The sequence below is a fragment of the Piliocolobus tephrosceles genome, chromosome 3, assembly GCF_002776525.5.
Source record: "Piliocolobus tephrosceles isolate RC106 chromosome 3, ASM277652v3, whole genome shotgun sequence".
NCBI lineage: Eukaryota > Metazoa > Chordata > Mammalia > Primates > Cercopithecidae > Piliocolobus > Piliocolobus tephrosceles.
Window position 1 is genome coordinate 138,491,945 of NC_045436.1, and position 23,643 is coordinate 138,515,587.

At 37.0% G+C, this 23,643-nt stretch overlaps 1 protein-coding gene across 7 annotated transcripts in view; it reads right to left on the bottom strand.

Moving 5' to 3' along the window:
• The window catches only part of ATP10D (ATPase phospholipid transporting 10D (putative)), a 118,959-nt gene that overhangs the window by 84,169 nt on the left and 11,147 nt on the right, over positions 1-23,643 (bottom strand). For 6 of the 7 annotated variants that reach the window (XM_023224522.2, XM_023224521.2, XM_023224520.2 and 3 more), the window contains exons 2-3: positions 8,560-8,886; positions 5,013-5,207 (exon numbers count right to left, since the gene is read on the bottom strand). In XM_023224522.2, the coding sequence (XP_023080290.1) occupies positions 5,013-5,207; positions 8,560-8,849 (485 nt within the window). In that variant the 5' untranslated portion in view covers positions 8,850-8,886. Of the gene's footprint in view, positions 1-5,012; positions 5,208-8,559; positions 8,887-11,445; positions 11,649-23,643 lie in introns of all 7 variants that reach the window. The other variant, XM_023224519.2, reaches the window with a different exon arrangement.

A 23,643-nucleotide genomic window follows, 5' to 3' on the forward strand; every position in this document is an offset into this window, starting at 1 on the left:
GAGCAACCAAAGGTTCAGACAAAGAAGGATGTGACCATACTTCTGTCTGCCAACTCCTGAGACAGAATGATGAATGAATTATTGGATGGCAGGTTATTTAGAAGTATGGCCAAGAGACCAATGGTAAGTTATTGAAATAATTCAGGGGAGGAATGAAGATGGTCAGAATTAAGGAAATAGCAACACAGATAGATAAAAGATGAAATCAAGACATATTAGGTACCAGAAAAAGCTTTTGGACTTACTACAGGTAAAGGAATTATCCAGGATGACATTATGGTTCCTAACGCGTACTATGAGGTGATGGATGGTGCTGTCATAGGTCTCAGATTTTAGAAGCAACTGGTTGTATCACTGGTGAGATAACTTCAGTTTGAGAAGTTTTTATTTGAAGTATCTGCTCAGCAGATACTGAGGGTCCTGATCTGGAGATTATGAGTAAAGATGTAGATCTGGAAGTCCTAGGTACATAGATGGCAGTTGATTCCAGGTAAGGATAAGCTTTCTTAGGGAGATAGACTTTGACATTTGGGTTAGGAATTTTATTTTCTTTCAAATATAAGAAGTAACATTGCTCTAAGGAACAAGTTTCTTTCTCTATATGAGAACAAAACTCAAATGAAGTCACTTTTACATTTGAATTCACTTCATTTTTCCCCATTTGTAGCATGTACCAAGATTTAAACAAAACAAAACACATTTTCCCAATCTCTGGCTAGCTGAGGTCTAGAAACACATACTGATATTAACATGCCAATTACCATGTTAGGTGCTAAGGATACAAAAATGATTAAGATAGGGTCCCCACTCTAAAGAGGTTATGGTCAAATTTTGAAACAGAGACACAAACAGCAATTTCCTAAAAGTGAGCTGTCCACAGGCTACTATGGGAGCAAACAGGAAGGGCACTGGGCCCTGGAGGAAGTGACACCTGAACTGAGTCTTAAAGGATGCTCAAGAATGAATCAGGCAAAGAAAGGTGGGATAGCACATCAGTCCGAGTGCAGGAATAAAGAAGGCTTCAGAGAGCCCAGTGGGAAAGCAACCACAGGTTAAACAACAGTGCTCACAGCCACCTTTAACTAGCCTAGAACATTTACAACGTTGGGAGATGCAAATATAAGGCTACATTTCCTTTCCTGATATATAATTAAAACTAGTAAGAGGACTTTCTTCTTTCCCCAGAGCCTAAATGCACAACTAGAACTTCTTGCTTCTCCTCGGTGGTTTGTGTTTGTGTGTGACTCTCAATGACCAGGACACAGCACCCACAATCCCTCCTTTAGGAAAGCTTCTAGGCCCATTTTGTTTCTTTGTAAGTTCAGTAGCAAACAGCTCTGCTACAAAAGTGTTGGGAAAAGTTGGGACTAATACACACTGAACGATTAACAGTGATTCCACTAGAATGGGAGCTGGTAAGGGAAGAGAGGGAGAGGTAAGAATGAAGGGTGGGGTATGTTGACGCTTACTTCACTTTATATTTAAAGAGAGTAGGATTATGAATTAATTATTCTTTTTGGTATTTTTAGTATCTTTCCAATAAAACACTAAATTATTTATAATAAGCAAATAATGAATTACCATTGGGCACAACATCAGCTAAGATTTATTAGATGCTTTAAATATATATATATCAACTCATTTAATTTTTCAATCAATGTTGTGGTTGGTATCATGAAAACACGATAGCCCCACTTTTACAAATTAGAAAAAATTGGCTTTCACAAGTTAAGTAACTTGTTCAATGTTATACAGCTCTTAAATAGCCCTGTAAATTGAAACAAGGCAGGTATATCCAGAGTCTATCCTCTCAATACTAGAGTTTACTGCCTGCTACAGTGACTTCTGATAACCACCAAATAAAATGTGGTTTAATTACGTATTTTCAAGAACATTTGAAGAATTTAAAATTTTTGTTTCATAAAATGTCTTACATAAGGTTAATTATCTTAGATGACTACTGAAGGTCTCATTTCACAAATCATGAAATTCTATGGATTTATAAGATAATCCTAAAATGTTAACATTAGCTAATATTTTGAAACTTTTAACATCAACAACATGGTGATTTTTAAAGGTCAGAAAATAATGTACATTCGTTGATGGCAGACATTGGATCTATTTTTAGTTTAAATCCTCTGAGTGTCTCAGTGCTTACCACATAGCAGGCACTCAAATTTGTTGAATGATTAACAGTCTTATTTTCGAGACAGTTCCATTATGTTAAAACAGATTTTAAAACCTTCCAAGTGGCTCCTATTTTAAAGGCAATCTTAAGAAAGTCAGGTTTTCTATAATAGCTCATTCTAACTTAATTGGTGGTATAATAGAGTTTAAATGATTAATTTCTATACTAGTGTTTGTTATTCCAAATGATACTTTTCTATAGAAAATTAAGCACCTTGTGAAACACCACTTATTACAAATAAGAATCAAATTATCACTTAGAAATGTTAATATGCTTCTTCCAGAAACTTGCTAAATAGCCCCCATAATTTCACCCTAAATTTGTGGAGAAATAATTTGTTTGTAAGTTGATTTCTTTGTATTTCATAGGAATTTATATTAGTATATTCAAATCAACAAGGCATGGTTTTATATCCCATCTTTATTTCTTTATAACCTTATAATAATTGCTCCAGAAATAATCTGGGGGAAAAATATAAGCATTATTTCTTCTACAATACTAAACAAAAGCAAATTATATTATACATAGATAAAAATGCATGCAATTATCTGAACCTATTATGAAACACAAACACAAAGGAACATTTTAGAATGGATATTAATAACTGACTATAATACTGTATTTCATCTTTAAGTTTATATGAAAATCAATTAAAATAAATCTGGACTATGTCTAAAAGGATACCTGAGAAAAAAGTTATACCAGGTCTTCCATTGGGTAATTTTAATATTTTAAAAATTATGCAGTGTTTTAAGGAGTTCTCAAATATTGATGAAATGACTTGATGTGACAAACATAAACTCTAGCAAATAGTCATTAAATTAACCTATAATAATAATCATAATGGCTTTTACTTAGCACTTGGAAGAGACTAGGTGCTACGAAGTAAGTTTTATTATTACATTCATAATAAAGGAAACTGGGTGTTTAGCTGCTTTTTGTAAATTGTCCAAGGTTGTACAGCTAAGTGAGAGAATCAGATTAAATGTTGTAGAACAACCTAGAAAAGCAAATAAACACACACTATCAACTCCAAATTGCAATTAATTTCATTCATTTGAGACAGGGTCTCTCTCTGTTGCCCGGATTGGAGTGTAGTGGTCCAATCTCGGCTCACTGCAAACTCCGCCGCCTGGGCTCAGGTGACCCTCCCACCTCAGCCTCCCAGTATCTGGGAGTACAGGCACACACCACCATGCCTGGCTAATTTTTTGTTGTTGTTTCTTGGTAGAGACAGGGTTTCGCCATGTTGCCCAGGCTGGTCTCAAACTCCTGAACTCATGCAATCCACCCACCTCAGCATCCCAAAGTGCTGGGATTACAGGTGTGAGCCACTGCACCTGGCCTGAAATTATTTACATATTTGCATTTGTATTCAAAAATATATATAATAAGCATTCTTTACATTTGCTAACTTTGGCATTCGCTGGGTAATCTTAAAATTGGTCAAATTCTGGACTTTGTTCAACATATAATCATTGTAAAATATTGTTTCTTATAGCTATTTTGTGAGATTAGAGACTGCACTGACATTTTAGTTCTCTATCCCTGGTATATAATAAGCATTCAAATGTTACTATATTATTAATAGAACTGTTTTAGTCAAATGCTCTATGGCTTTAAATGAAAACCATGGACTTACGCCATTATTTCATTTTAAAATACAACACATAGGTTTTTCTGGTTCCCTTTAGACAGGACATGAGTGTAAGAGAAAAAAACAGAACTAATTTCTCATTATCCAAGAAATCTCAAATCATCTTACAAATGATAAACAAACTTATTTTCCTTGTTTTCTTGATAGATCATAAAAACAAACATTATGAAAGTCACTAAATAATTCTAATAATGAACAAAATACGAATTCTGCAGCTTTCAGATTAAATATCGTTTCTTCAGAGAAGGCTTTTCTAACATTTTCCTCTTTGGATCACATAAGGTTGAAGATAAGTTATATATTTGTCTATACTGTTTACTAAGTATTAACTTACATCTAAGAATAAAAACCCAGGAGCTGCAAATAATATATACTACAGTTTAAAACTCACCTTCACTGAGTTTATTCTTGGCTACATAGACTCTCTATTTCATACATACTGAAAATACAAGCCTCCAATACAGCAAATATGCCCCTAAAAAGACCTCCTATGAATGCTTTCTGTTGTTGCTGTGATGGGATGCTCTAGTTTCATGCACACCAAAGTTTCATGCACACCAAAAAAGAATATTCTCCTCTTTTTTTTTTTTTTTTTTTTGAGACAGAGTTTCACTCTGCCACCCAGGATGGAGTGCTGTGGCTGGAGTGCAGTGGCGCGATCTCTGCTCACTGCAACCTCCACCTCCCAGGTTCAAGTGATTCTCCTGCCTCAGCCTCCTGAGTAGCTGGGATTACAGGCACCTGCCACCACATCCAGCTAATTTTTGTATATTTAGTAGAGACAGGGTTTCACCATGTTGGTCAGGCTGGTCTCGAACTCCTGACCTCAGGCGATCCACCCGCCTTGACCTCCCAAAGTACTGGGATTACAGGCATGAGCCACCATGCCCTGCCCTGAAGTTTAATTCTTTTAATTCCACTTATACATGAGTTACAGAAGCTTTCGCTTTGTCGGCTCCTGGGTTGACAATGGCTTATACATTTTTGTTTTCCTCTGACACTTGAATTAAATTCACCATAGGACTTTAGAAATATTAGTTGAAAATAATAGCAACAACAACAACAACACAAAAGGGTCCTGGTCACACCTAAGAAGAAAAAAGTAACATTCTGCATATTTCTCAATGATACATACATAGTCCTTAGCAAAGCTCCCATTACACTTACCTACTATAAACTTTAGTTATTAAATTATTGATCTGTTTATCAATTTTGTATTTCCGATAATCTTCCAGGCCATCTTTAATTGCGATAATTGTAAGGACCACCACCAGAGGCAACATGGTGATTTCCTTTTGGAAGGCTTCTACCAAAGGTACCCAGTTCAGGACAACTAGGAATAGGAAATATAAATTGGCAGCTCTGCAACCCAAACACACAAAAGGAGGTGTTAAGAAGTTACTTCAAGGATTTCAGTAAGAGGCAAAGTACTATACTGTTTTTCAATAAGTTTCTATTAGTAGATTTTGTATGTTACAGAATATAGAACTAGCAAAATACAACGAATCTTTTTTTTTTATTATTATACTTTAAGTTCTAGGGTACATGTGCATAACATGCAGGTTTGTTACATATGTATATCTGTGCCATGCTGGTGTGCTGCACCCATCAACTCGTCAGCACCCATCAATTCATCATTTATATCAGGTATAACTCCCCAATGCAATCCCTCCCCACTCCCCCCTCCCCATGACAACGAATCTTAATGATTTATTACCCTGCTAGACATCTGGCTTGTGTCATACTTTAATAAATGTGAGATATCAGGGCTAGGTGCGGTGGCTTATGGCTGTAATCTTAGTATGTTGGGAGGCCGAGGCGGGCAGATCACTTGAGGTCAGGAACTCGAGACTAGCCTGGGCAACATGGTAAAACCCCATTTCTACAAAAAATACAAAAATTAGCTAGGTGTAGTGGTGCATGCCTGTGGTCCCAGCTACTCAGGAGGTTGAGGCACGAGGATAACTTGAACCCAGAAGTCGGAGGTTGCAGTGAGCCGAGATCACACCACTGCACTCCAGCCTGGGTGGAGTAATAAATACATAAATAAATAATGTGAGATATTATTTATTAAATATAAAATAGTAAATATTTGAGTGGGATGGTTTTGAGCAAACAGAAAAACATATAGAAAAAAGCACAATAGAAAGTACTATTTTCTTTTTAAAAGTTCAGAAAAAATTAGAAGACATTCAGAGTTAATGTGGTGAAAAAATTAATTAACAAAACAAAGATCAACCCTCTAGCCTTTTGTACATCCAAACATTAGATTTAAACAAGCCTCAAAATTGAGTAGAAAAGCCTATTTCTTTTCTCCTTGTGACTAACTCTTCTATTTCTCCCTTTATGCTATTCAGAACCACTTTCTTCAGGAACTTCTTCCATTCCTCTATTTTATAGATTCAAATACTTCTCCATGGGTATCTGGGCCATATGGTAAGCTCAAGACACCCTTTTCCTTAAAGGAAAAGCAAAATCTCAATCCTGCCGCTAAATTTTTATCACATATTTTTCCATTGACCATGAAACTTCTCAAAAGAATAACCTATATATACTTCTTTTTTGTCACTTCCAAATCATTTTACTCTGAAAATTTCTTTCTTAACCCTTTCTGCTACTCTGTGGCTTCAACTCTTTCCAGATGGACCATATCTAAACCTATAGCTCTAACCTTGAACTCTGTTTCAGGTTTTTATTCCATTGGGTACACTAGATTCCAAACTCCATAAAAGAATGAAACACACAATAGCAAAGACTTGGAATCAACCCAAATGTCCATCTGTGACAGACTGGATTAAGAAAATGTGGCACATATACACCATGGAATACTATGCAGCCATAAAAAAGGATGAGTTTGCGTCCTTTGTAGGGACATGGATGCAGCTGGAAACCATCATTCTTAGCAAACTATCACAAGAAGAGAAAACCAAACACTGCATGTTCTCACTCATAGGTGGGAACTGAACAATGAGATCACTTGGACTCGGGAAGGGGAACATCACACACTGGGGCCTATCATGGGGAGGGGGGAGGGGGGAGGGATTGCATTGGGGAGTTATACATGATATAAATGATGAATTGATGGGTGCTGACGAGTTGATGGGTGCGGCACACCAACATGGCACAAGTATATATATGTAACAAACCTGCACATTATGCACATGTACCCTAGAACTTAAAGTATAATAAAAAATAAAAAAAAGAAAAAAAAAGAAAAATAACCAATATACAATTGAAAAAAAAAAAATGAAACACACATAGGGCTATACAGCCATTAATTCAACAAATTCACATCTGTCTTTTAAACATAACCACTCTTTAATAGATGCATATGGCACATATACAGAATGAATAATGAGAATGAATGTATGCAGAATGACTAAAGAATATGGAGAATCTCTTTACTTGCACTGGCGTCTTGAATACATTTACAAAAACAAAATACCCTTCCAGCCAAGGTTCTTTTTACAATTGTTTTTCATTTTTCTGTTAATCCTTCTGGTGATCACAGCTCAACATGTTCACATCATCTTTTTATTCCTTTCACTGAATGTCTTATATTAAATCCATAGTATCTGTAAGAGGTCCCCCTTCTTTTCATTCCCACATTGTTCCAAGGTCAGGTCTCCATTATAATTCACTGGGATATATACAATGTCTTCCTAAATGTTTTCTCCGCCATCGTCCATCATCTCTAAGTCCTTTCATCTACCCACCACACTGCTTCTGTAGTGAAATCTGACGTAAGCATGTTAATTGTGCCTGCAGCCTTGACTCTCAACTGTTTATCCTGATAGCAAGACCTCTTTGCTGGGTCACATCTATCTTTCTGACTTTACTTCCTGTTGCTCCCCAGCATAGATGCTACATGTAAGTCAGAGAACACTACTTCCCAGGCTTCAAGCAAGCCTTTTATGCTACTGCCTTTATGCCATTATTCATACTACTTCCTCCATCTGAAATATGCTTTGCCCACATCTCTGCCTTGAATATCTCACCCACCCTCCATTATTAAATCAAATGTCACTTCCTCTTCTATTGCTCCAGTTAGTATTATTATTTCTCTTTTTGAGGCTTTCATTCTACTTGACAGCCCTTTATAACATTCATTGCATTCACTAAGTCTTTTTGCTTTTTATATACATATTGTGTTTCCCTAGCACAACGACAAACTCCACAAGGAGAGGAGTGACACTCGCACTTCCATTTCCTTCAGTGCCTAAACTCACAGGAGAGTGTCCACGAATGTGATATTAAGCTGAATTAGGTTACTGTTTCACCTAATAACATCTGACATCTGCACTGGCTTCAGAGCTCTATTTCCTCCTATTATCAGTAAGAAAAATCTGAAATTAAAATGTAGCATGGTTTCATGGAAAGAACAGTAAGGCAAGTGTAAGAAGATCCCTGAAGGCAACTCCTGGTCTGTTACTTGACACTGGCATGACATTGGCTAAACCACAGTCAATTCATTTCCTAATCTATAATATGTGAATTACAATATTTTTTCTGGTAAAGAGAAAACACCGTACCAATTGGAAAGTGTGACATGAATGGAAGGAGTCATCATTCCACAACAGACTTGTACCAAAATTGTCAAGGATGATGTCACATGTCTTAGGTTTAAGTAACATACAGAGTTATGGAAATGAAAAAAATGTTATGTATCAACTAGAATGATATTCTAAGGTTTTCTTCAAAAATAAAACAATACCTGTGAAATTGTTCAAATAAATTTCTTGGCACAAAATTCAGAAGCGTGTACTTTGTTGTTCGTATTCGATTGTTCACATAGGCTCCAGAGAACTTCTCATACTCATCCTTGAAGGGTTGGAGGTGGGGAACAACAATCCGGTGCCTTCCTGCCAATTTAGGGGTCTGCGAGGACTTGCGCCCACAGCCAAGCAATGAGGAATAGTTATATGGCCTCGAATCATCATCCCTGGTTGCACCTCCAATCAGCCGTCGCCAGTGATATCTGGCCCATTGGAGAGCCTCAGCCATGTCCAAACTGTGGTGAGATCCAGGCTGTGTAGCTGACCTGGCAAGCAAATAAAAAACACACTTCCATGAGCTTCTGAAAAGTCTCAAAGACAGTGAAATTTTAATATTTTTTCTATACCAAATAAATATATGACCCAATGGTTCAACAGGTAAGGTAGAAAGTAAAAGCAGTCTTTAGAACTCCATTTTAACCAAATAGAGCATACATTTTTTGCCTCATGGGCTAAGCATCTGAGAGACAGCACCTAAAAGGTCATTCAGTAACTTGAAGCAAACAATTTGGGCTTAATCTGTGCAAGTCTCTTAACTTCTCTGATCATCAATTTTATCATCTTTGCAATGGCATAATGCCAGGCATCTCAGGAAATTGTTTTGAGGACTAAACGAGTAACACATAAGTCACCTAGCATAAAGTCTGATAGATCACAGGACATCAATAAAACCCATTCTATGGAGACTACAAAAATGCCCACAAATTCTTCCTGTCTTTGCATGCATAACTTTCTGCCAATCAAGAGGTAGAGTCTTTCTCTACCTGTGGAATCTGGGCTTGGCCATGTGCTAATGTAACACTAGCTAATGTAACACTAGCAAAGAAGACAGCAAGTAGAGGCTTGAAAAGTGCTTGTTCATTGGAGCTTATTCTCTGTCACTGTTCTAGGAACCACTGTGGCCCACACCACATGCCTCAGTTGCCCCATTTACCACCATAACCTCTATAAATACATAAATGACACCACTGACTGCCAACTGACCACTAACAAGTGAGTGTGCCCAGATGACACAAATTAGAATAGAGATAAGCTGAGCTGAGCTCAGTCCGACTTGCCCACCCACCAAATTATGAGTCAATAAATGTTATGTCATTAAGTTTTGGGGTGCTTTGCAACAAAACAAAATCGAACTGATACATATTCCCTTATTTTCCTTATTTCTAAGGTTTCCTTATTTTCCAAGAAATGCAGCCCTACCTGGAATGTGAGTTTGTTAATCAAAACAAAAAAAGGAAAGAAAGGGGTTCAAGCAATTCTCGTGCCTCAGCCTCCCAAATAGCTGGGATTCTAGGCAGACAATCACTTCTGATGGGAAGAACAACAGCCTCTGAGTATATGTAGCTGTGCCAAGATATTGGACCCACAATAGATAGCCTGTCTTATCATGAGAGAAAATATTCATGTCAGTCTCATCAGTTTTATACTAATGATAGCAACAAGAAAAAAAAGTTCTTTCCCTATCAGCTCTTAGTCCTTTCGAGTTTGGCCTCTAAAATATTTATTTATAGAGAACTAAATCAATGAAGATTGACTGGCCAAAATAACACTATCTCTTCGGTATAATTTTTTAAAAGCCCGCCTCTGAAGTATATTTGAAAAGCTGGTTTTTACTTCACAAAGCATACAAAAGTGGCTTAGTTCTTTTAACCTATTGCTCATAATGACAGCTTGAGTTATTAATGTAGTTCATAACATATCTAGAACTCTCCTCCAGAATAAGAACATAAGATAGTGCTTTATAAGTGAATCAATAGTTAACAGAAAATACTGAACATAAATACGAAGTGCTTTTCATTAGTTTCACATAATGCACATTAGGTTACCATTATGACAAATGCGATATTTTTTAAAGGGTTGAAATCAGCACAATTTGATTTATTTCTGGAAACCTTAAAAGGAAGCATTCACTTGCCATTAAATTCTTACTAAGACATAAGAACGTTTATCCCTCTAGTGTCCACAATCTCATACAACAATCTATATCTCACTTCCCTTTTTAAATTTTGAAATACAATTTCTTGAGAGTCCAAACAGGAATAACTAAACAAATATGAAATAAATACAGGAGGTGTTAACTTCTGCTAATTTGTGGTGTGTCTGACTAATAACCTCACGGTAGCAAACATACTTACTGGTTCACAGAAACAATCAGCTTTTTATTCCACAACCCAGACAAGAACCACATCTTTCCCCAAGTCACTCAGTTCCTAAGAAACAAGCGCATAATGACTGAAAGACATTTCGTTGCAAAAGTATTTCTAGGTCTCTTTCTCTATGTGCCTTTTTAATATCTTTAAATGTACATGAGATTCTCTATTTACTCTCATATTGCCTTTCCCCTTTATTCCTTCTTTTCATTTTCAAGGAATTTTGGTGAAGATAGAATTAGGGCTGGCTCACTGCCCTCCATGGTCCCCTCCTAGAGCCTGCAAGAGTCTCTCTCCTACTCTCCAAGGCTGGGCAGCTCATCATTTTGTAAGAACTCTCTCTTCAGCACTGCCATTCTCCTGAAAAGTGACCCTTGGGTCAGAGGACAGATTTAAGCTAGACAGAGAAGTACTTTGAAGGGACTAAGGAGAAAAGCCTAGGCTTGGAGGTAATTAACATATGATGAAAATCCTTTCAAATTTCTAGATTAAAATTTAACTCTTTCATGCTGTGCAGGAATGACCAAGGATCTATTTAGTCATCGTAGCTCAGAGGCTTCTGAAATGTGTTAACTGCCATCCCAGTGAGAAATACATTCTATGATGCAAAGTAGAATTTACACACACACTCACACACACACATCTGAAACAAAAGTTCTATGAAATATTTCTTACCCTTACCACCTGCAATGCATACAGGGATCTTCTTTCTTCTCTCTCTCATATTAATACCAGTTAGGATGCATTGAATTAGTTTCAAGATCCACTAATGTCACTGTGCATGTTAGTAAAAAGATACTGATTGTGTGTGGCTTCACACGGGGCTGAAATTGTACATGGAAGTGGATAGATCCATGTTCCTAAATAGATCCACATCCCTAAATGCAGAAAACAGACTATTAGGGAATGCAAAACTCCAACTACAAAGGAGTAATAAGTTCAAGAGATCTATTGTATATTGTGGTGACTACGGTTAATACAGTAACAATATATTGTATACTTGAAAATTGTTAAGAGAGTAGACTTGAAGTGTTCTCACCACAATAAAACGTATATGAGGTAATACACATGTTAATTACCTTGAGTTAGCCATTCCACAATACATCCACATATCAAAACATCACGTTATTCACCATAAATACATACAATTTTTATTTGTCATTCAAAAGTTTTTAAAACAAAATTTTCCCCTTACAACCCTTTCTCCCTTAGTCAATAATGTGACACATAGAAAGCTTTTCCCATAGAAACAGGTATTTGTTCTACAGAGAGCTAAAGATAAAATCTGTTTATAAAGATCTCTCAAATTGTTTTATTTAAGTGGATGCTTTTGTAAAATGAATAAAAAGAAATAACATTTTCAATGTTTGAAAACATCAGATTTAAAAAAGAAGAAAACAGAATCTTACGGTAGAAAATTAATGAAAGAGAGCACTTGACAAGAAGGCTCAGGGGAGGGCACCACTGTGCCCATCGTAATCAGGAAAGAGCCTTTCACTCTTTCTCTGTCATTTCCAACAAAGTTAAAAGTATGTTAGTGGCCAGGCGCGGTGGCTCAAGCCTGTAATCCCAGCACTTTGGGAGGCCGAGGCAGGTGGATCACAAGGTCAGGAGATCGAGACTATCCTGGCTAGCACGGTGAAACCCCATCTCTACTAAAAATACAAAAAAATTAGCCAGGCGTGGTGGTGAGCGCCTGTAGTCCCAGCCATTCAGGAGGCTGAGGCAGGAGAATTGTGTGAACCCAGGAGGCGGAGCTTGCAGTGAGTCGAGATCGTGCCACTGCACTCCAGCCTGGGTGACAGAGCAAGATTCTGTCTCAAAAAAAAAAAAAAAAAAAAAAAGTATGTTAGTACTTGGAGAAGCCTCTGTTATTAATAGTGCTCCACATAAATATTCAGGAAAATTTCTTTAAGATATGATAGGAAAGCAAATCAGTAAGTCATACTTCATCAAGCATCATCACAAATCATTATATCTTAAGGCTTAGACTTCAGAGATGACTTAACACAGTGGTCACAAACCATTAGTTCTACAGCAAAATTCTACCCAATGACTTATTTTGTGTCAGAGTGTTGGCAATCACATGGTTTTGTTTTATAAACAAAAATATACATATACACACACCTATAAAAGCAAGATTTTAAAATAGAGATAAATGCACATAAAATATTGATAATTGGTTTTCCTTAAAAGAAATCAAGGGACTGGTCAGCACACATCTTCATATGGTAACAAAGGTTACTGCGGACTTTGACTCCAACGCTGCATTTTGCAGTTCACCCTTTTAAACTCAAGGAACGAGCACTTTGCTCACCACTTTTTGACAAATCACATTTCTTCTGCTCTGTAAACCCAGGGTCAAATATTAGCTGTACCACTTAGTAGCTACTCAGTCTTCTAACAAATAAAATGAAACATGATTAAGAGTCAAGGGACATGCTATAAACAAACAATGCTCATCCTCTTCCCCACTCTCCTGTTTGAGTGTTTCTCAAGTCATAGATAAGTCAAGGGTAGGAATCTTGTACATTGGGCTTAGGTCCAAAGTTTTCAATTTAAAGTTGTCCAAGTAAATGCTCAGTTCAATGTACCTGTTAATGACTGAGACGTAGCAGCATAAAGTAGGATACAAACAGAAAACCAAACAATCAAAAAGACAGGTATGACAGTGACCTTCATACTACCTAATCTCATTCTTCACCATTCTCTCCAAAACTCATTCCAACAACGTTCATGGACAAACTGTATTCCACTTGTCCAGTGTTGCCCAAGCCCCCCTGATAAGAATCACCTGGGGCCCCTGTTAGTCACAGTCTCCAAAGCCTCTCCCCTGGAGATTCTGATTCAGAGGATCTGGAATGGGGTCTATGACATTGTAATTTAGTTAGTACTTCCAATGAGTTAAGGAGGTTGCAAAGCATAGTGTACACTTTGCACCTCTCCAAAAGGCTGCCCTCTCTTTCTGAAGGACTAGTTAACCATATCACCCACTCACCACACTAGCCTCTATTCATCCTTGACACTATTTTGGCTTGACCATGGAATGAGGGAGATTGGGAGGGGTCCACACAGGAGACACCATAAGGCGTTTTCTGCTCTGCTCCCATTAGAACCCTAAGCATGGCTCATATGCATTTGCCATAGTATGTTACAGATGGCTTCATTCTTCAAAGTCAGGGAACATACCTAATTCCTCTCCATGTGTCTGTTCAGTGCTTGGTCAAAGTTAGATGATATGGAAATGTCTGTTGATCACTGAATTTTATAGAAAAGAACATAAAGACATCCCATTTCCTTTTGCCTGGCTCAGAGCATAGTTGACGTCAACTTCTGGCACCCCCATTTGCCAGCTTAACTTGCTCGAAGGGTTGCTATGAGGATTCAGTGAGTTACTATATGAAAAGCACTTAGCACATGTTTGACCCAGAGTAAGTCCCGAGTAAGGGTTAACTACCATTGTAACTTTTTACAAAATGTTCTCTCTACAATATTTACTCATAAATATTAGCTGAGAATTTGTGTGCACAGTATTGATACTAACAACTATACCAATTATTCATCTATGTTTAATTTATTAAACTGCACCTCATACTGAACCACCTGGTCACACTCTGCTTTAGTAACTTTGCTCTTCATTTAACAGAGGAGGCTTCTAGGCAACCAACTAGCTGAGGATAGCAATACTCTCTTCTCAACTGTTGCTAAGAGAAAGTCCAGTAATCTAGTAGACAAAAGTTCTAATAAAGAACTTAATGGGCAGCATTTTCAGGGATTTCTAGAAACATCATTCATAATTCTAAGATTTAGCCCATTCTTCAAAGAGATAAATGTTCAGAGTTTTCTGCTAATTACCCAACTGGTCTCGTCTTTTATGACCTGATGTTCTGCCAACCATAGGAACCCTATCTTGAGAATTAACAAAAACAACTTTTTAAAACCATATGAACAACCAGGTGCTTGAAGTTCAATGATGATCACATAACCCAAGAAAGAATGTTTTAGATCTAGATACTCTATCATCAGTAATCTGCTGTCCTTAGAGGTATTGATTTATAATCTTAAAAAATTAAGTTAAAGTTTTGTGAGGAAAATGTATTAATTTTATGTAATACTCTGGAATAGTCTAGTGCTACTGTAAAGCAGGTCTGCATGATGCTAGATATTAATTTTCCCATCCAATATTTCATTTACTCACAGATTATAAAACCTGTAATTAAAGTTCTAAAATCTATAAGCTTTCAATTTTAGGTGTGAAATCAACTAAGATCAGAATTGAAGAAATACATATCAAGCATTGCTTGGTAAGTACTAACACTTTTATAATAATTACTGTTTACAAAATACTCTCACATGCCATTTAATTTAGTTTTCACTTGATGTGGAATTTCATTTCATTTTTCAGAGAAAAAAGTAAAGTTCGAAGAATGTTTTAAAATTTTCTCAAGACGTCCAATCTATATAATGCTATTGAGCTGTTGAGACTGTTTTATGTTTTAAAACATATGTTTTATTCCAACTATATAATGCTATTAATACATAAAATTTTAAATAATAAAATATGCTCATTTAAAATTACATTATTTCTAATTATAATATTTTTTCTAGAAGATATTGAAAACTAAAATCCATCACTAACAGAATGTATCTAAAATATACAAAGTTCCTTACTATACACAAATGTACTTGAAGGCAGATTTAGTTCTCAAAAGTCCTATTTCCCTTAATGAATGCTTAATGAAAAGCTTGCAGTAGGGCAGATTACCAAAGGTAAATACAGGATAATGAATTATCTTGGGCTCAGTTAGCATTTTTAAATTCCTGAGGTCATCACCAGCTAACAATTTGAAAAATACACATGTTCACTGGTGTAAAAGAAGAAAACATCTATAATCATTTCAAGATGCCCTATATTTGTTTTGCATCAGAATCTCCCGAACCTCATCCCCTAGGTTTCTTTTTTTTTTTTTTTCTTTGGAGACAGAGTCTTGATCTGTCACCCATGCTGGAGTGTAGTGGTGGGGTGGCTCGATCTCAGCTCACTGCAATCTCTGCTTCCCTGGTTCAAGCGATCCTTCCACCACAGCTTCCCAAGTAGCTGGTACTATAGGCATGCACCACCATGCCCAACTAGTTTTTTTTGTTTGTTTGTTTCTTGTATTTTTAGTAGAGATGGGGTTTCATGATGTTGGCCAGGCTAGTCTCGAACTCTTGACCTCAGGTGATCCACCTGCCTCGGCCTCCCAAAGTGCTAGGATTATAGGTGTGAGCCACCACACCTGGCCATGAACCTCACCCCTCTAGGTTTCTGATCCAGCAGATCTGGGATGGGGCTCAGGAGTCTGCATGTCTAACACACTTGCAGATAGTACTGATGCTGCTGGTCCTGGGACCACACTCTGAGATTCACTACTCTGTGCTAAGTAACTTTATTGCAAAATGCACAATTGGAATTAAGACTGAGCAATTTATTAGATATCACTCATATTATTGGGAAGCCCATCTTCTTTGAATGTGTAACCTCAGCTATGCACTAATGACTTGACAGCGATACAAGAAGATCCTCACATTTAAGGCTAGAATTAACTAATGAGCGAAGTCTAGTCTACACAAAAGATTGTTGATGAGATCGTAAGGATTCTTTCTGCAGATTTAATACAGTTAGAATTAGTTTCAACCAACATTTCCAAAAGTTGACCAAGAAAGAACAATGGATCCTGACCTTGATAGACTTATAACCTTCTTCTCAACCAAGATGAGAAAACACAAACAAAACGCCAAAGTTCTTATATGTTCTAAACCATGGAAGACACGGAAATTCTCTATCATAGTCAATATAAAAGGCACAGAGAAATTTCATATCTATGGATTTCTAACAATAAGATAGGAATCGTTTCACAATAGACTCATGATAGGAAAGTCTCCTTGACCTACACATCAGAGGTAGCCAGCCCTGCCTGAAGCACAGTGAGCCCTGATAAAACTTGGTCTTGCTCCAATCTGTGTCATCTGTGATCCACTTGTTCAACACTCTCTATAGAAGCTTATTACCGCAGGGAGACTGATTCCTTATCTCATAGATCATGACAAAAGCATCAAGATGGTTTCCTATCTTTGGTGGTTTCTTTGCTGTCCCAGGTGACAATGTGACATGTTGGTATGGCTCCACTACTATCCTCTATTGACAAAAAAAAAAGGTTTTTCTTCACCTCACATAATCTTTGGAAAAAAAGGTAAGTATGAACAGTCTATGTGAATATGTCTAATATGGGCTTTTGTGATGACAAGGGTCAATTTATTTGTGGGAAAACTGTGGATCTTGAATAATGAAGTTACGTAATCCTTTGTATTCGCCATTGGGTGGAATGAATCAAATTTGCTGAATAAAATCCCCTTGGAGTTCTTAGTGCCATTCAATATTTTCTGTTAAGTGACCTTGAACTAAATCCCCAGTTGGAGTACATATTCTATATTTTAGATATACATTGAAAGTCAGGCAAGGGTAATATGTCACCCAAAACATTGAATTAAAGTAATTAATTTCTTTTAGACACGTCTTCCTCTGTTGCCCAGGCTGGAGTGCAGTGGTGTGATCACAACTCACTGCAGCCACGACTTTCTGGGCTCAAGCTATCCTCCTGCCTCAGCTTCCCAAGTAGCTGGGATGACAGGCATGAGCCACCACATCTAGCTAATTTTATATTTTATTTTGTAGAGACAGGGTCTCGCTATACTGCCCAGATTGGTCTCAAACTTCTGGGCTCAAGCAATCCTCCCACCTCGGCCTCCCAAAGCACTGGGATTACAGGAGAGAGCCACTGCCTCCAGCCCTATAAGAAATTACTTTTGATAACTGGTGATTATTATCATGGGAGGAAGTGCTACATAAGTTCATAAAAAGCTAAGTCATATTACTTTTCACTTTTACCACTAACAAAGAAATGTTTGTAATAGTTTTGTCATTTTAAGAACCCTAAATGGAAAAAAGGTCAACGGTACTGAAGCACTTAGCCCTTACATATCTTTAGAAAAGAGCTCATTCAATTTCAATTCACTCAGCAAGCATGACCTGAAAACCTACCATACGCCAGACACTGTGATTGACTTTGGGGAGACAGAAATAGAAGATACTGTTCTACATCACAGAAGCAGCCTCTCACTCAGGCTGAGGGAAGGAACTCTCCACAGCAATAAGTGACACGTTTTTATTTTATTTTACTTTATCTATTTTTTGAGATAGAGTCTCACTCTGTCACTCAAGATTGAATGCAGTGGTATGGTCTCAGCTCACTGCAACCTTCACCTCCCAGGTTCAAGCAATCCTCCTGTCCCAGCCTCCTGAGTACCTGAGATTACAGGCATGCACCAGCAGGCCCAGCTAATTTTTGTATTTTTAGTAGAGACGGGGTTTTACCATAGTGGCCAGGCTGGTCTCAAACTCCTGACTTCAAGTGATCTGCCTGCCTGGGCCTCCCAAATTACTGGGATTAACAGGCATAAGCCACTGCACCTGGCCGAGTGACATGTTTTATATAATTGCTGATGGAGAGTCAAATTAGAATTTTCACATGACATGTTTATTTTGAAAACATATAAAAGTAGACTGTGGTATCTAGATGCATTGTTTCATACTAGAAATAGTTACCCATTCTTACTGTTTCCAAACGTGCACTAAATAAGAGTTTCTTCAGTTCTCTCATGTGAGAATAAAGTTTTTATATATTTATATATAATATCACATACATATATGTATATTTTATATATATTTATATGTGTAATACTATATACATATATTATTACATACATACATATATGCATATTTTATATAAAAGAGGAAAACATGTACAATCAAAACCATATATAATCAAATACATATATATATTCTATGGATGGTCTATTCAGACATTGAAAGCGTTAACGTTTCTCTTCTTCAATACACTTCAGATTTTTTTTTTTAATGCTTCCCTTCTTTAATACAATTCAGATCACATGTCCAAATAAGTTACTGTTTGTGAATAATCAGGCTCAAAGCTGGTTTAGGCTAGCAAAAGGCAGCTAAAATATTGCAGTTGTATATGTGTATGTCTACGTTATCATGAACTAAAAAGAAATCTTACCCATATTTATGGTGAACACCTAATATGCCTTAATTTCTTTTTAAAGCTGAAAAAACTATGAAAATATCAATGGTAACAATACTGTGTTTTGACTTTAGTGATCCTATGTACTCCTAAACTAATATGTTATTGAAATGACAAGATAGCATGTTTTTGAAATTTGGTTATTCAACATTAATAAATATTGTTAATTTAATAGACCTAAGGTCATATCAGTAGCTACCATTTATAGACATATACCAGGTTATATGCAAAGGATACATATGCATTCATTAATTTTAATCCTTACAACAAAGTACATGTTATTATCTCCACTTAGTAATGAGGAAACAGAGTGTTTGAGAAACTCACCCAAGTGGCACATCTTAGTAAGTAGTTACTTAAGCTTAATCCAGATAACTTATATGGAATGAGAGCCTTGGCAGCTATCAGAGGGCTCTGATACAGGGCAGTGACACTTGAACAACGAGTTGGCAGAAGGCATATAGCTCTGGCAACCCACTAAGGAATGTGAGGGTTGGGAGAGACAATAGGAGAAAAGTGGTATTAAAAAATTAAATTTAAGATATTTAGAGAAAAATGATAAAGGCATGCTTCATTTGAAAAAATAAAGTGAACAAATAAGTTTAAATATTTGCATTTATTTACTTTTTTGAGATGGAGTCTCGTTCTGTCACCCAGGCTGGAGTGCGGTGACGTGATGCGGCTCTTCACTGCAATCTCTGCCTCCCAGATTCACGCCATTCTCCCTGCCTCAGCTTCCCGAGTAGCTGGGACTACAGGTGCCCGCCACTACGCCTGGCTAATTTTTTGTATTTTTAGTAGAGACGGGGTTTCACTGTGTTAGCCAGGATGGTCTCAATCTCCTGACCTCGTGATCCACCCGCCTCGGTCTCCCAAAGTCCTGGGATTATAGGCATGAGCCACCGCACCCAGCCTGCATTTATTTACTTTTAAAACATTCATTTTGTACTAGGTAAGGTTACCCATTTTTACTGCTTACTGTGCCTTAGATGGATTCAATAGAGGACTTTATATGTGTTTGAACTATAATTCAATACATGCATATAAAATTTACTTTCAAATAAATGACTCACTTTTAACCTGACTCCAATATCACTGATCCCACCCGTAAACGACCACCAACCATCTTTTCACTGCCGCATATTCTCAAGTGATCTCATTTCCTTCCTTAGCTTAAATTTTATGGTTAATATTGTAATCACTTCCTCGTATATTCTCTCAACCAATGAACTCCTCTCTCACTTCTTTCTTGGCAAAACCCTCACCCTGCTTACATTCACATGTAAAGCTCTACGTACTCTGTTCCAGTACCTACAGGTTGAAAGTGGTTGGAAAGAAATGCACAACACCTTGTCAGAGTCACTTTAACCTCCTGACCACAAACTCTAAGTTGGCCATTCACACTGACTGCAATCATGCTGCATTTCCTGTCCATGTATTCTCCCACTCTCATACACAACTGTTTCATACCCTCTCCTTTCTCCTTGAACATCCAATATCTCCCTCCTAACTTTCTTCCTGCTGATGACCTTGTTTCTATTTTACTGAGAAAACCAAGGCCATCCAATGAGAACTTCCACAAGTTCCGTTCCTCTAGCACAGACCTCTTTACAAAACTCCAGACTGACGCCCAGGAGGCAGCCCATCTCCAGAAAGTAACAAGTGCAAATGGAGGTCCAAGCACTCTCCCGCAAGCTGCTTATCTCCCAGATTAGCCCTGTCAGCTAATGGCAGCTCCCTTCTTCTAGATGCTCAGCCCAAAAACTTTTGAGTCATCCTTGGTTTCTGTCTTTCACTTACAACTCACATCATGTCAGTCTGCAAATTCTGTTGACTCTTCCCTTAACTATATCCAGAATCGTACCACTTCTCATCACCTTTATTACAATCAACCTGATTCACCACTATCAGTCTAGTCCTGGTATAACATAAGTTAGATCCTGACAATTTCGTGACTTAAGACTCTCTGAAGGCTCCCATGTAATTACAGTAGCCACCTCCAGTGCTCCATATGATCAGCCTGTTTATTCTCTTTGCCTGTTTACTTTTCATAAAACATGTATGTCACTTTCTAACAATGCATAATTGACTTTGGTATTTTAGCTTTTGTCTGTTTCCCTCCTCCATCAGCATAGAAATTTCTGTCTTTTTGGTTCATTGATATGGCCTAGGCCTGGAAGAGTACAATATCAAGCAAAGAGTAGATTTTCAATGAAGATCTGTGGAATGAACCCAAGAATGAGTAAAATAACACCCCTCTTATATGCAGCAAAGACTAGAATACCGTTAACAATCTTATGCACACTGGCTCTACATGTGATATAATAACTTAGGCATTTCATGGTATGTAGCTCACTACAGCTCTTATTATGCTAAAGTTATTATAGTTCACATTAAGATCTAGAGCATGTAATTCTAAAATGGACACTTACGAAACTCTGCAACAGGAAGACATAAAAAAGGAAATAAAACAAGTAGGACTTATTTTTAGAAATAGCTGAAGTATTTAAATTTTATTGTTCTAAAACTCTCTGGGAGGAAGTTATTCTGAGTAACCTTTTTTAAGACAGTTTAAAGTTTATTCTTTAAAGTACCAAAACAATTTCATCCAGGATAGAAATAACTATACAATGTGTACCCAATTTTCCTATATTTGACACGGCATTTCAAGTAAATTTTCTACTCTGAGAATTCAGCACCAATGTTCTGAGCACATGCGTACTCTTTATAGTGATGCCTTCAGGGTCTTCAGAAGCATTTCCATAAGGTTTTCTTCAAGTACTTGAAGACCTCCTTATTTTGAATGGTTTTACAGGCTTTTTCCCCATCAGCTGACCAAATCTGTTTTTATAAAGATTTTTTTACTTCCAACTACCTCAGAATAATTAAGAAATGTAAATAAATGACCTCAGTGGTCTTCAGGAAGTAGAAGATAAAAATTCAGCAAGATTTATTTAGTGAAATCTATTTTCACGATTTAGATATTTCTTTTCCTTATATTTGTTCCTTATATAGGTACGGAAAGGCTACCATTGCCAACCAGGTACTTTTCCAGGCATTGAAAACTAACATGATGGGAAGTCCCATGTGAACTCCATGGTTTCTGTCCTCCAGAAGTAGAGAGTCTAGGTAAGGGATCAGGCACGAACCTCATAAGATTCCCTCTTTACCAGAGATACTTCAGAGATTAATCCCCACAAGACAAACTTTGATAAATATGTGGCCAAGCTTCAGACCACAAAATGGTAAGAGCATTAAAAGGCTAACCAATAGATAAACAGTTAAGTTTCAAAATGAAGCTAGCACACACATATGTGCTCACTTAAAAATCAGAGCCAAAATATATATTTGAACTGGCAGAAGAACACAAGTTTTCCAGTGTGTGATCTTTACTCATTCACACTAAGGAAGGTAAACTCCAGTTTCATGTGGTAAGTTGTGTATATATGAAAAACATGATAAACACACTGGATTGTGGTTCTAAACAGAATCTTTATAAGATTATTAGGAAGATAAAGGAGAATGAGCTAAAATGATTTAATACTTGTTTCTCCTACAAGGCCATCTTGTTTACTGTTTTAACCAATAACTGGACAATGCCTGGCATATAACATGCCCTCAATGAATACCTTTCAGTGAATTAACAAACATTAATCAGGTTCTTGTTGCTATACCATGCACCCCAAAAAGCGCTCTTCAAATGGGATGAATCTTAAGAGAATAAGGGACAATCAATGTATAATAAGTATTGCATGAAGGAGTAGGTAGGTTCCTTTGCTGGAGATCTACTTGGTTAATTCCACCTTGACCCTTAAAATGGCCTAAAGCCTTTGCTGGAGAAAGTAATTATGTTTGTCCTCAGACTACTGATGACTTAAGTTGTATTAGATCAGTGGTCCTCAAATGGGGCCAACTGTACCTCCCCTTCCAGCCCCCTAGGACATTTGCTAATATCTGGTGATACTTTTGGTTCTGGAAAGAAGCCAGAGATGCTGTTAAATATGCAGCAATGAACAGGACAATCCTTCACAACAAACAATTATCTAGTCCCAAATGTCAAGAAATGCGCTGTTGAGAAACTCTGGGTTAAAACAAGTCATCACATTTGTCCAAGGGAGAGGTAAGTGGCACTGTGGAAAAACAGAGCATTTCTGAGTCATAGGTTCAAATTCTGGCTCTCCCTCTCAGCCCTAGTGGGACTTCTTATGACCCTCAGTTTTCCAATTAGGAAAATGGCAATGATACCATCTGCTTTGTAGGGTTGTTGTGAGGAGTTAATGGGAATTTATGTAAGGCATCTGACATATAATAGATCAACAAATGGTAGCTATTCTTACTTTTTTTTATAAGAATACGTATGAATTGTTTGATGCCAACATTTCTTCAAAGTAGGAAAAGCATTTTAAAGATGCTTAAGAACTTAAACAAAAAACTCAGAATGTTAAAGCTGGAAAAAAATGTTAATATCCAACTAGTTTACACAGAAGAAAACAGGTTTGGAAAGAATGACTTACCCAAAATTACACAGCAAGTTAGTGGCAATTCACATACAATAATCCTGCTGTTTGCTCCACTACCATTTTCTTATTCATGCATATATAGGCTTTTATTAATTCCTAAACATATCATTATTTATGAATGTGTCATAAATTATTTAAGTCAATTTGAATATAATATTATTACGCTTGCCAGAATTTTATATGCTAGTATGATTCAACTATAAAATAAACTC